Source organism: Oncorhynchus masou, chromosome 9 (assembly GCF_036934945.1).
Source record: "Oncorhynchus masou masou isolate Uvic2021 chromosome 9, UVic_Omas_1.1, whole genome shotgun sequence".
NCBI classification, from domain to species: Eukaryota; Metazoa; Chordata; class Actinopteri; order Salmoniformes; family Salmonidae; genus Oncorhynchus; species Oncorhynchus masou.
In genome coordinates this window covers 5,157,462-5,172,077 of record NC_088220.1, presented here as the reverse complement: position 1 = coordinate 5,172,077, position 14,616 = coordinate 5,157,462, and the positions used below count along the sequence as shown (strand labels likewise).

At 43.0% G+C, this 14,616-nt stretch overlaps 1 protein-coding gene across 2 annotated transcripts in view; it reads right to left on the bottom strand.

The window, feature by feature from the left end:
* Positions 1–839: 839 nt before the first annotated feature.
* Positions 840–14,616, bottom strand: part of LOC135545447 (cysteinyl leukotriene receptor 1-like) — a 37,875-nt gene continuing 24,098 nt past the window's right edge. For both annotated transcript variants that reach the window (XM_064973068.1, XM_064973067.1), the window contains 2 exons: positions 4,678–4,863; positions 840–4,495 (listed from right to left, as the gene is read on the bottom strand). In XM_064973068.1, the coding sequence (XP_064829140.1) occupies positions 3,662–4,495; positions 4,678–4,863 (1,020 nt within the window). In that variant the 3' untranslated portion in view covers positions 840–3,661. The remainder of the gene's footprint in view (positions 4,496–4,677; positions 4,864–14,616) is intronic.

Genomic DNA, 14,616 nt, shown 5'->3' with positions numbered 1-14,616 from the left:
TGGCACACGTTTGGTCCCTTGATACCAATTGAGCAACGTTTGAACACCACACCTTATAGAATCCATGCCCCAAAGAAGTCAGGTTGTTCTGGAGCAGAGGGGGGTCCAGTACTAGGAGTATTACCTAACACGCTGAGTGTACATATATTAAAAAATAACAACTACATTTTAAGTGAGAATAGGCACTGCTCTGAAGTATAGGAATTCCCATGAGCACCAAAATGTCTATTCCACCTATTCTCTACCAAGGGTTTCCATCACACAGCTTTGACCTACTGCTGTAGTGATGTTGGTATTGTATTTCAAAGTATGTGTAGAACTTAGGCTTCAAACCTCCTCATACAGCCTAATTCATACAGTACTATTAGAGGTGCTCACACAATAATTTGATTTGTACTGTGTGTGCAAACCAAATTGATGGATTCTTCACACCACAGTAAGACAGTATCCCAGTACGCCTTTTAAAACCGTTTCATGCGTCTTTTGTATTAAATGAAAGCAACCTTTGCTTTTATACTTACAATACCATCAGGCTTTTGATTGATCTGTATTTGTCTGGTAACGCAGTGCATGCATGGAATTTCCTTCAAACTTTATTTAAAAAAGAAAACATATAATTGAGAAAAATGATCAGAATAACATATTTCTGGGGTCAGTAAGTAACAACATGTGTTGGACACAGTAGTTCAGATAAAGAGCCTGATTTATGGAACTGGTAGCTGTGGAATATTGACATAAGCTCAGAACCACTTGTTTCAAACATGGTCCTGTTTTATCAACTGCTGTGCTGACCAATGGACAGTCCATTACTACCTGTCAAAATAATCTGTAGCTTAAAATTGTTTGTACTTGTATTTATTGTTGAAAAAAAGAGAGTGACGCAATAACATTTACAATAGGCCGATATCTAAAAATATGTGCAGCCAAATTACTGATATATATATATGTAATGAACACCATGGGTGACAGAGAGCTGGTTTCAAGCCCAGGGCGCAGCAGGTGTTTATTGCAAAGGACCACAGGAGGAGGCAGGTAGCTGGGTCCAGGGGCAGTCAGAAGGTCATACACAGGGGCTCCAAAAAGGCAACAGTACAGGCAGGGAAAAGGTTAGTAATGTAGTCCGGGAGATCAGGTCATAGGTTGATAACAGGAAATCCAGTAGGCTAAAGTACAGGCAGGAAATAAGCAACAGGCATCGTTAGTGAGGCAGGTAAAAACTATCATACACGGGAGTAAATCACAGGAAACCCAGTGCTCTGAAAGCCATGTGTCACAAAACAAATAATACCTCACAGTGATGGGGTGCAAAGAACTGAACTAAATAGTGTGTGATAATGACATACAGGTGTGTGAACAGGTGATCAGAATTCAGGTGATTGGGATCTGCAGAATGAGCTGCGTTCAGGGGATCTATGGGTTGGAGAGTGAGCTGCGTTCAGGGGATCTGTGTGTTGGTGAGTGAGCTGCGTTCAGGGGATCTAGGTGTTGGAGAGTGAGCTGCTTTCAGGGGATCTAGGTATTGCAGAGTGAGCTGCGTTCAGGGGATCTATGTGTTGCAGAGTGAGCTGCTTTCAGGGGCTCTATGTGTTGCAGAGTGAGCTGCGTTTAGGGGATCTATGTGTTGCAGAGTGAGCTGCGTTCAGGGGATCTATGTGTTGCAGAGTGAGCTGCGTTCAGGGGATCTATGTGTTGCAGAGTGAGCTGCTTTCAGGGGCTCTATGTGTTGCAGAGTGAGCTGCGTTTAGGGGATCTATGTGTTGCAGAGTGAGCTGCGTTCAGGGGATCTATGTGTTGCAGAGTGAGCTGCGTTCAGGGGATCTATGTGTTGCAGAGTGAGCTGCGTTCAGGGGCTCTATGTGTTGCAGAGTGAGCTGCGTCCAGGGGATCTATGTGTTGCAGAGTGAGCTGCATTCAGGGGATCTATGTGTTGCAGAGTGAGCTGCGTTCAGGGGATCTATGTGTTGCAGAGTGAGCTGCATTCAGGGGATCTATGTGTTGCAGAGTGAGCTGCGTTCAGGGGATCTATGTGTTGCAGAGTGAGCTGCGTTCAGGGGATCTATGTGTTGCAGAGTGAGCTGCTTTCAGGGGATCTATGTGTTGCAGAATGTGAGTTGGAAGCAGACGTTACAATACACCACCATTCAAAAGTTTGGGGTCACTTAGAAATGTCCTTGTTTTTGAAATAAAATCACTTTTTTTTACCATTAAAATAAACATCAAATTGATCAGAAATACAGTGTAGACATTGTTCATGTTGTAAATGACTATTGTAGCTGGAAATGGCAGATTTTTTTATGGAATATCTACATAGGCGTACAGAGGCCCATTATCAGCAACCATCACTCCTGTGTTCCAATGGCACGTTGTGTTAGCTTATCCAAGTGTATAATTTTAAAAGGCTAATTGATCATTAGAAAACCGTTTTGCAATTCTGTTAGCACAACTGAAAATTGTTGTTCTGATTAAAGAAGCAATAAAACTGGGTTTCTTTAGACTAGTTGAGTATCTGTAGCATCAGCATTTTTGGCTTCGATTACAGACAAAAAATGGCCAGAATCAAAGACCTTTCTACTGAAACTTGTCAGTCTATTCTTGTTCTGAGAAATGAAGGCTATTCCATGTGAGAAATTGCCAAGAAACTGAAGATCTCGTACAACGCCATGTACTACTCCCGTCACAGGGAGTAGGTCTCTGTCCAGTGAGTTTCTCATTGTGAAACTATATTTCTTAGGAACTTGTTTTCAGTTCCTACCGCTTCCACTGGATGTCACCAGTCTTTGGAATTTGGTTGTGGTTATTCCTTTGTGCAATGAAGACGTACGGCCATCTAGGAACTGCGTAACACTGTTGAGAGTTGTGCAAGACTTGAAAAGTAGCTTGGTTTGTTGTCTTCCTGTATTGAACACAGATAGACCCGTCTTCAATTTGATCGATTATTAACGTTTAAAAATACCTAAAGTTGTATTACAAAAGTAGTTTGAAATGTTTTGGCAAAGTTTACAGGCAACTTTTGAAATATTTTGTAGTGATGTTGCGCTAATTTGGAAGCTGTTTTTTTCTGGATCAAATGCGCCAAATAAATGGACATTTTGGATATATATGGATGGGAATTAATCGATCAAAACGACCAATTGTGATGTTTATGGGACATATTGGAGTGCCAAAAAAAGAAGCTCTTCAAAGGTAAGGCATGTTTTATATTTTATTTTTACGTTTTGTGTAGTGCCTGCAGGGTTGAAATATGCTACTCTTTGTTTACTGTTGTACTATCATCAGATAATACTTATTCTGCTTTCGCCGAAAAGCCTTTTTAAAATCTGACATGTTGGCTGGATTCACAACGAGTGTAGCTTTAATTTAGTATCTTACATGTGTGATTTAATGTTAGATTTTTATATAATTTTATTTGAATTTGCCGTGCTGCATTTTCCCTGGCTTTTGGCCAAGTGGGACACAAGCGTCCCCTATACCATAAGAAGTTAAATAGTACCCGCAAAACACCAGTCTCAATGTCAACAGTGAAGAGGCGACTCCGGGATGCTGGCCTTCTAGGCAGAGTTGCAAAGAAAAAGCCATATCTCAGACTGGCCAATAAAAATAAAATATTAAGATGGGCAAAAGAACACAGACACTGGACAGATTAACTCTCTTTCTCTCTCCCCTATAGCTTGTTCCCCTCCCCAGATGTGGCTGTGCCCTTTGTCTCTGCTGTGCTGGGTAGGACCGGTTCTCTCTCTCTCTTTGTTCCCCTCCCCAGCGGTGGCTGTGCCCCCTGTCTCTGCGGTTGTCTCTGTGTCCTGATAGTGGACCTGAAGCTTGACAGGCGTCGTCTGAAGCCCTCTCCAGAGAAGAAGTAGAGCAAGGGGTCGAAGCAGGAGTTGGAGGCAGCCAGACAGAGTGTCACCACCACACTCTTCTGCATGTACACCAGCTCCGAACAGGAAGTGGCAGTCTGGGACAGGAAGCTGAGGTGGACGGAGCGCTGGATGTGGTACGGCATGAAGCACAGCAGGAACGCCAGCATCACAATGATGATCATTCGGATAGCCTTAGACCCCGCCCCCTTCTGGCGCTGTGCAGTATGTTGCCGTGACAGCAGGGCCCGAATGATCCCGACATAGCACAGCAGGATGACCAGGAAGGGAAGGACGAAGCCCACAGCCAATGATAAGTAGTTGAGCATGATGAGCTTCTTAAGCCCACCCCCTGTTCTGCGCTCTGGAGGCTCGAAGCACTTGGTCTTATTGGTGGCTGGGTGGAGGTGTTGACCAGTCATGAGGAAGGGGGAGGAGACAGTGCAGATGAACACCCAGATACAGACACACACCAAACGGGCGCGACGCTCTGAGACCAGGCGCAGGTTCTGCACGGGGAACACGATGGCGAGGAAGCGTGTGACGGACATGGCAGTCATGAAGAACACGCTGCAGTAGAGGTTCACGTAGAGGGCATAGGACGAAAGTCTGCACAGGAAGTCTCCCAGGTTCCAATGACCCTGAGGGAGAGGGTCAACCACAACAATCATTTATTTTAATAGCATCTTAAAGACCGGGATTCATTCAAAGGTGCATTGTTGACAATGTGCCTTTTAAAGACAGTTTCCCCAAAGTAAAATACCTGTAAAAGTCAAGTGAAATGCGCATGTCGACAACTCACCTTTGATAGAAATAGTCCTACCTTATTAACGTAGTAGAGGACCCGTAGCGGCAGCGTGGAGACACACAGCAGGTCGGACACGGCCAGGTTCAACATGTAGATGTGGAAAGCAGAACGCTGACGGAACGTTTTAACCAGAACCAACAAGGCGAACCCATTACCGGCCAGGCCGAACACGGTGATGATAGAGTACACCGTAGAGTACACCTGGAGAGACAGAAACACCTGGTAACAAACAGATACACAAACAGATGTACCTGGAGAGACAGAAACACCTGGTAACAAACAGATACACCTGGAGAGTCAGAAACACCTGGTAACAAACAGATACACAAACAGATACACCTGGAGAGACAGAAACACCTGGTAACAAACAGATACACAAACAGATACACCTGGAGAGACAGAAACAACTGGTAACAAACAGATACACAAACAGATACACAAACAGATGTACCTGGAGAGACAGAAACACCTGGTAACAAACAGAAACACAAACAGATGTACCTGGAGAGACAGAAACACCTGGTAACAAACAGATACACAAATAGATGCACCTGGAGAGACAGAAACACCTGGTAACAAACAGATACACAAACAGATACACCTGGAGAGACAGAAACACCTGGTAACAAACAGATACACAAACAGATGTACCTGGAGAGACAGAAACACCTGGTAACAAACAGATACACAAACAGATACACAAACAGATGTACCTGGAGAGACAGAAACACCTGGTAACAAACAGATACACAAACAGATGTACCTGGAGAGACAGAAACACCTGGTAACAAACAGATACACAAATAGATGCACCTGGAGAGACAGAAACACCTGGTAACAAATAGATGCACACACAGATGCACCTGGAGAGACAGAAACACCTGGTAACAAATAGATGCACAAATAGATGCACCTGGAGAGACAGAAACACCTGGTAACAAACAGATACACAAATAGATGCACCTGGAGAGACAGAAACACCTGGTAACAAACAGATACACAAATAGATGCACCTGGAGAGACAGAAACACCTGGTAACAAACAGATACACAAATAGATGCACCTGGAGAGACAGAAACACCTGGTAACAAACAGATACACAAATAGATGCACCTGGAGAGACAGAAACACCTGGTAACAAACAGATACACAAATAGATGCACCTGGAGAGACAGATTCACCTGGTAACAAATAGATGCACAAATAGATGCACCTGGAGAGACAGAAACACCTGGTAACAAACAGATACACAAATAGATGCACCTGGAGAGACAGATTCACCTGGTAACAAACAGATACACAAATAGATAAACCTGGAGAGACAAACACTTGATAACAAACAGATACACAAATAGATACACCTGGAGAGACAGAAACACCTGGTAACAAACATATATACCTAGAGAGACAAACACCTGGTAACAAACATATACACCTGGAGAGACAAACACCTGGTAACAAAACAGATACACCTGGAGAGACAAACACCTGGTAACAAATACATACACCTGGAGAGACAAACACCTGGTAACAAACATATACACCTGGAGAGACAAACACCTGGTAACAAATAGATGCACCTGGAGAGACAAACACCTGGTAACAAACATATACACCTGGAGAGACAAACACCTGGTAACAAACAGATACACCTGTAACAAACATATACACCTGAGAGACAAACACCTGGTAACAAACAGATGCACCTGGAGAGACAAACACCTGCTAACAAACATATACACCTGGAGAGACAAACACCTGGTAACAAACAGATACACCTGGAGAGACAAACACCTGGTAACAAATAGATGCACCTGGAGAGACAAACACCTGGAAACAAACAGATACACCTGGAGAGACAAACACCTGGTAACAAACAGATACACCTGGAGAGACAAACACCTGGTAACAAACAGATACACCTGGAGAGACAAACACCTGGTAACAAACAGATACACCTGGAGAGACAAACACCTGGTAACAAACAGATACACCTGGAGAGACAAACACCTGGTAACAAATAGATGCACCTGGAGAGACAAACACCTGGAAACAAACAGATACACCTGGAGAGACAAACACCTGGTAACAAACAGATACACCTGGAGAGACAAACACCTGGTAACAAACAGATACACCTGGAGAGACAAACACCTGGTAACAAACAGATACACACCTGGAGAGACAAACACCTGGTAACAAACAGATACACCTGGAGAGACAAACACCTGGTAACAAACAGATACACCTGGAGAGACAAACACCTGGTAACAAACAGATACACCTGGAGAGACAAACACCTGGTAACAAACAGATACACCTGGAGAGACAAACACCTGGTAACAAACAGATGCACCTGGAGAGACAAACACCTGGTAACAAACAGATGCACCTGGAGAGACAAACACCTGGTAACAAATAGATACACCGGAAGAGAAAAACACCTGGTAACAAATAGATACACCTGGAGAGACAAACACCTGGTAACAAACAGATACACCTGGAGAGACAAACACCTGGTAACAAACAGATACACCTGGAGAGACAAACACCTGGTAACAAACAGATACACCTGGAGAGACAAACACCTGGTAACAAATAGATACACCTGGAGAGACAAACACCTGGTAACAAATAGATACACCTGGAGAGACAAACACCTGGTAACAAATAGATACACCTGGAGAGAAAAACACCTGGTAACAAAAAGATACACCTGGAGAGACAAACACCTGGTAACAAATAGATACACCTGGAGAGAAAAACACCTGGTAACAAAAATATACACAAATAGATGCACCTGGAGAGACAGATTCACCTGGTAACAAACAGATACACAAACAGATGCACCTGGAGAGACAAACACCTGGTAACAAACATATACGCCTGGAGAGACAAACACCTGGTAACAAACAGATACACCTGGAGAGACAAACACCTGGTAACAAACATATACACCTGGAGAGACAAACACCTGGTAACAAACATATACACCTGGAGAGACAAACACCTGGTAACAAACAGATACACCTGGAGAGACAAACACCTGGTAACAAACAGATACACCTGGAGAGACAAACACCTGGTAACAAACAGATGCACCTGGAGAGACAAACACCTGGTAACAAACATATACACCTGGAGAGACAAACACCTGGTAACAAACAGATGCACCTGGAGAGACAAACACCTGGTAACAAACATATACACCTGGAGAGACAAACACCTGGTAACAAACAGATACACCTGGAGAGACAAACACCTGGTAACAAACAGATGCACCTGGAGAGACAAACACCTGGTAACAAACATATACACCTGGAGAGACAAACACCTGGTAACAAACAGATACACCTGGAGAGACAAACACCTGCTAACAAACAGATACACAAACAGATACACCTGGAGAGACAAACACCTGGTAACAAACATATACACCTGGAGAGACAAACACCTGGTAACAAACAGATACACCTGGAGAGACAGATTCACCTGGTAACAAACAGATACACAAACAGATACACCTGGAGAGACACACACCTGGTAACAAACAGATACACCCGGAGAGACAGATTCACCTGGTAACAAACATATACACCTGGAGAGACAGAATCACCTGGTAACAAAAATGTTTTTGTGCCTCGACACAAACCTGTCTCAGGAGTTCTACAGGCAATTCCTTTTACCTCATGTCTTTGTTTTTGCACTGACATGCACTGTAAACTGCTGGACCTTTAAGAGGCAGGTGTGTGCCTTTCCAAATCATATCCAATCAACTGAATTTACCACAGGTGGACTCCAAGTTTTAGAAACATCTCAAGGATGATCAATGTAAACATGATGCTCCTGAGCTCGATTGAGTCTCATAGCAAAGGGTCTGAATACTTACAGTACCAGTCATAGTTTTGGACACACCGACTCATTCAAGGGTTTTTCTTTATTTTTATTATTTTCTATATTGTAGAATAATAGTGAAGACATCAAAACTATCAAATAACACATATGGAATCATGTAGTAACCAGGTAGAAGAAAAATCAAAAAGTACCTTAAAAGTTCGTAGAAACATGTCAAACGATGTTTATAATCAATCCTCAGGTTGTTTATGTCATAAATAATCGATCGTATTTCAACCGGACAATAGCTTTGTGGATAGAAAAGAAAAAACAAGAAAGGCGTGCTCTCGGTCACACGCAGGACTCATGTCTGGAAATTTCCACTGTCCTGAAAGTGGTGTTTCGCCCTCATTTTTCAGAGTAAAAGCCTAAAACAATGCCTAAAGACTGGTCACATGTAGTGGAAGCCACAGAGCTCTTGAACTGGGTCATAAGGCTTTGTATGGTGGATAGGCTTTCAATGGAAAAACAGCCATTTCAATATAATAGCACTTCCTGGATAGATTTTCCTCAGGTTTTCGCCTGCCATATCAGTCCTGTTATACTCACAGACATTATTTTAACAGTTTTGGAAACTTCAGTGTTTTCTCTCTTGGTACTTAACCATGTCTCTGGACTTCATACATCTCCTGAAATATGTGGCGTTAAAGACTCTGGTGACCCTGGATTCTCGTTCAACTGCTGTCTGTAAATCCATATGTTATAAAACTCAATCTAGACTTGCCATTATCTTGCTGCTTCTATTGTCTGGAAATGTCCAGTCTAAACCAGGTCCTGACATTCTTACCCGAATTAAGTAGTCAGAGTGGCCTGAAGTTTTTGCATATAAATGTAAGAAGTCTTCTGCCGAAGCTTGATTTTGTGAATATATGGATAAAAACTGCCGACCCTGATGTACAGTATTTATGCTTTCTGAAACCTGGCTTAAAAAATCTATTAATGACAAAAATGGTTACAATGTGTTTCGTACAGATCGTAAATCTAAGGGTGGTGGTGCTGTATATGTAAATATTGTTGTATCTTGTTGTTATATAGTATCTGTCTTTGAACATAAACCTTGGCTCATCTTTAAATATTGTTGTATCTTGTTGTTATAGAGTATCTGTCTTTGAACCTAAACCTTGGCTCATCTTGTTGTTTAGACCTCCATCTGCTACTGTTGGCTCTGGATTGTATTTTTAAATTGTTATCACAGAATGTCAATTCTGAGTTTGTCCTGATGTGTGATCTGAATCAGGACTGGTTAACATCTAGCGCTGACCAACTGGCCCTCCAAAAACACCTCCGCTGTCTTCAATCAGGATCTCAGCGACCACTGCCTCATTGCCTGTATCCGCTACGGAGCCGCAGTCAAACGACCACCCATCATCACTGTCAAACGCTCCCTAAAACACTTCTGTGAGCAGGCCTTTCTAATCGACCTGGCCAGGGTACCCTGGAAGGACATTGACTTCATCCCGTCAGTTGAGGATGCCTGGTCATTCTTTAAGAGTAACTTCCTCACCATTTTAGATAAGCATGCTCCGTTCAAAAAATGCAGAACTAAGAACAGATACAGCCCTTGGTTCACTCCAGACCTGACTGCCCTCGACCAGCACAAAAACATCCTGTGGCGGACTGCAATAGCATCGAACAGTCCCCGCGATATGCAACTGTTCAGGGAAGTCCGGAACCAATACACGCAGTCAGTCAGGAAAGCTAAGGCCAGCTTCTTCAGGCAGAGGTTTGCATCCTGTAGCTCCAACTCCAAAAGTTCTGGGACACTGTGAAGTCCATGGAGAACAAGAGCACCTCCTCCCAGCTGCCCACTGCACTGAGGCTAGGGAACACGGTCACCACCGACAAATCCATGATTATTGAAAACTTCAACAAGCATTTCTCAACGGCTGGCCATGCCTTCCGCCTGGCTACTCCAACCTCGACCAACAGCTCCGGCCCCCCGCAGCTCCTCGCCCAAGCCTCTCCAGGTTCTCCTTTACCCAAATCCAGATAGCAGATGTTCTGAAAGAGCTGCAAAACCTGGACCCGTATAAATCAGCTGGGCTTGACAATCTGGACCCTCTATTTCTGAAACTATCCGCCGCCATTGTCGCAACCCCTATTACCAGCCTGTTCAACCTCTCTTTCATATCGTCTGAGATCCCCAAGGATTGGAAAGCTGCCGCAGTCATCCCCCTCTTCAAAGGGGGAGACACCCTGGACCCAAACTGTTACAGACCTATATCCATTCTGCCTTGCCTATCTAAGGTCTTCGAAAGCCAAGTCAACAAACAGGTCACTGACCATCTCGAATCCCACCGTACCTTCTCCGCTATGCAATCTGGTTTCCGAGCCGGTCACGGGTGCACCTCAGCCACACTCAAGATACTAAACGACATCATAACCGCCATCGATAAAAGACAGTACTGTGCAGCCGTCTTCATCAACCTTGCCAAGGCTTTCGACTCTGTCAATCACCATATTCTTATCGGCAGACTCAGTAGCCTCGGTTTTTCGGATGACTGCCTTGCCTGGTTCACCAATTACTTTGCAGACAGAGTTCAGTGTGTCAAATCGGAGGGCATGCTGTCCGGTCCTCTGGCAGTCTCTATGGGGGTGCCACAGGGTTCAATTCTCGGGCCGACTCTTTTCTCTGTATATATGCTGCGGGCGATTCCCTGATCCACCTCTACGCAGACGACACCATTCTATATACTTTCGGCCCGTCATTGGACACTGTGCTATCTAACCTCCAAATGAGCTTCAATGCCATACAACACTCCTTCCGTGGCCTCCAACTGCTCTTAAACGCTAGTAAAACCAAATGCATGCTTTTCAACCGATCGCTACCTGCACCAGCATGCCCGACTAGCATCACCACACTGGATGGTTCCGACCTTGAATATGTGGACACCTATAAGTACCTAGGTGTCTGGCTAGACTGCAAACTCTCCTTCCAGACCCATATCAAACATCTCCAATCGAAAATCAAATCAAGAGTCGGCTTTCTATTCCGTAACAAAGCCTCCTTCACTCACGCTGCCAAGCTTACCCTAGTAAAACTGACTATCCTACCGATCCTCGACTTCGGCGATGTCATCTACAAAATTGCTTCCAACACTCTTCTCAGCAAACTGGATGCAGTTTATCACAGTGCCATCCGTTTTGTCACTAAAGCACCTTATACTACCCACCACTGCGACTTGTATGCTCTAGTCGGCTGGCCCTCGCTACATATTCGTCGCAAGACCCACTGGCTCCAGGTCGTCTACAAGGCCATGCTAGGTAAAGCTCCGCCTTATCTCAGTTCACTGGTCACGATGGCAACACCCATCCGTAGCACGCGCTCCAGCAGGTGTATCTCACTGATCATCCCTAAAGCCAACACCTCATTCGGCCGCCTTTCGTTCCAGTACTCTGCTGCCTGAGACTGGAACGAATTACAAAAATCGCTGAAGTTGGAGACCTTTATCTCCCTCACCAACTTCAAACATCAGCTATCTGAGCAGCTAACCGATCGCTGCAGCTGTACATAATCTATTGGTAAATAGCCCATCCATTTTCTCCTACCTCATCCCCACAGTTTTTATTTATTTACTTTTCTGCTCTTTTGCACACCAATATCTCTACCTGTACATGATCATCTGATCATTTATCACTCCAGTGTTAATCTGCAATATTGTAATTATTTGCCTACCTCCTCATGCCTTTTGCACACATTGTATATAGACTCCCCTTTTTTTCTACTGTGTTATTGACTTGTTAATTGTTTACTCCATGTGTAACTCTGTGTTGTCTGTTCACACTGCTATGCTTTATCTTGGCCAGGTCGCAGTTGTAAATGAGAACTTGTTCTCAACTAGCCTACCTGGTTAAATAAAGGTGAAATAAAAAAAATAAAAAAATGAAACATTCTGTGCAATACCTATAATCTTACTCAGATTGTCAACAGTGTAACGAGGTTGAATATAAAATATCCTTTGAAATCCTCTTGATTGATTTGATCTTAACCAATACTGTCACACACTGACCATAGTTTCCTTTGTATGTTTCTATGTTTTGTTTGGTCAGGGTGTGATCTGAGTGGGCATTCTATGTTATATGTCTAGTTTGTCTATTTCTATGTTTGGCCTGATATGGTTCTCAGTCAGAGGCAGGTGTTAGTCATTGTCTCTGATTGGGAACCATATTTAGGTAGCCTGGTTTGTGTTGGGTTTTGTGGGTGGTTGTCTCCTGTGTCAGTGTTTGTACCACTAGGGACTGTTTCGGGTTTTCACGTTTCTTGTTTTTGTAGTTTATTCATGTATGGTTTCATTATTAAAGAACCATGAATTATAACCACGCTGCATTTTGGTCCGCCTTTCCTTCCCAGGAAGAATCCCGTGATAAATACTCCCCATCATTTTAATGCTTCTGGTATTTTTGCAAATTACATAAGTGATCACTGTGCTATTGCCTGTGTGAGAGATGGTAACATTCCTAAGAAATCTCCTCGTGTTATTACGAAAAGAAACTGGAAGCGGTTTGATATTCAAGGTTTTTTACATGATGTATCAAGCATTGAATGGAATAGAATGGAATTAATCCCTGATCCTTTTCTTACTTCCACAACACATTCCAGGATGCATGCAATAGGCCCCTTTAAATAAATTCAGGATTAAGGGCAGAGAGAACCCTTGGTTTACTAAGGAATTTACAAAAATCATAAGAGAACAAAATGCTAAAGCAAGAGGGACTAGTTTGGCAGATGATTGGATGGCTTTTAAACGTCTTCGAAATATGGGTGTGGCTATGATCTGTAAATTGAAAGCAGACCACTACCTGAAATCTATTTCACAAAATGTAAATAATCCATCTAAATTTTTGCAAGTAGTGAAGGGTTTGGAGTGCAAAAAAGATATACAGCTTCCAAACAATATTTGGTAGACATACAGATTGTAACTGAGAGAACTTCCATTCTGAAAGCCTTGAATACGCATTTCTTAGATGCAGGCAGTTTATTTGAAAAGGTCAAAGGTATAATTGAGCCCTATGAGCTTACCTGACACCTCTGTGCACTCCTTCACCAGGTTCTCCTTTTCATCCTTCTCTGTTTCAGAAGTGTGTAAAGCCCTGAATGAAAGTGATAAAAAATAATCCCCTGGTCCTGATGATCTAGTCCCCCGCCTCCTACACCTAGCTGCAGACATAATTGCTCCCCCTTAACATGTATTTTTAACCTCACGCTTGATGTTAAGGAAATCCCCAAGTTATGGAAATCTGCTTTTGCACGGCCTCTCCTGAAAGGTGGAGATCTTTCGCTACTTGTCAACTATCGACCCATATCAAAATTGTTTGTACTGTCAAAGGTACTGGAGTCATTAGTTAGTAGGCAGCTAAAGGTCTACTTCTGAGAAAACAACATCTTAAATGGAATGCAATCAGGTTTTAGGTCTGGCCACAGCACTGTTTCAGCTACATTGAAGGTTTTAAATAACATCCACTGTGCTCTTGATAAGAAGTTACATTGTGTATCTGTTTTTATTGATTTGTCAAAGGCTTTTGACACCGTGGACCATGCTGTGTTAGTGCAAAAGTTAAAATGTTGTTGAATTACTTGCTCTCTTATAAATAACCTATAAAATTGTACACAATGTGTAATGGTGGATGGTCCATAGAGATGTGCTCAGGTGTTCCGCAAGGTTCTATTTTGGGTCCACTGTTGTTCATTTTGTATATCAACAACATTGGGGATCTAATTGAAACAGCGGATGTTAATTTTTATGCAGATGATACTGTTCTTTATTCAAGTGGTAATAGTTCATCTTTAGCTTTTGAAAATACCCAACGAGCATTTAACATCATACAACAGAATCTGTATGATTTAAAGCTGATTCTAAATTCAGGTAAAACAAAATGCATGGCATTTTCACATGCCAGGCATGTTACAAATCATGTCATTGCCACATTGGCTGGACATACTATAGAGCCAGTTAAAGTGTACAAATATTTGGGTGTGTGTGTTGATGATAAGCTGAGCTTCACTGTGCATGTAGAGAACTTGATAAGGGAGCTCAAGCTGAAAATAGGATTTTATTACCG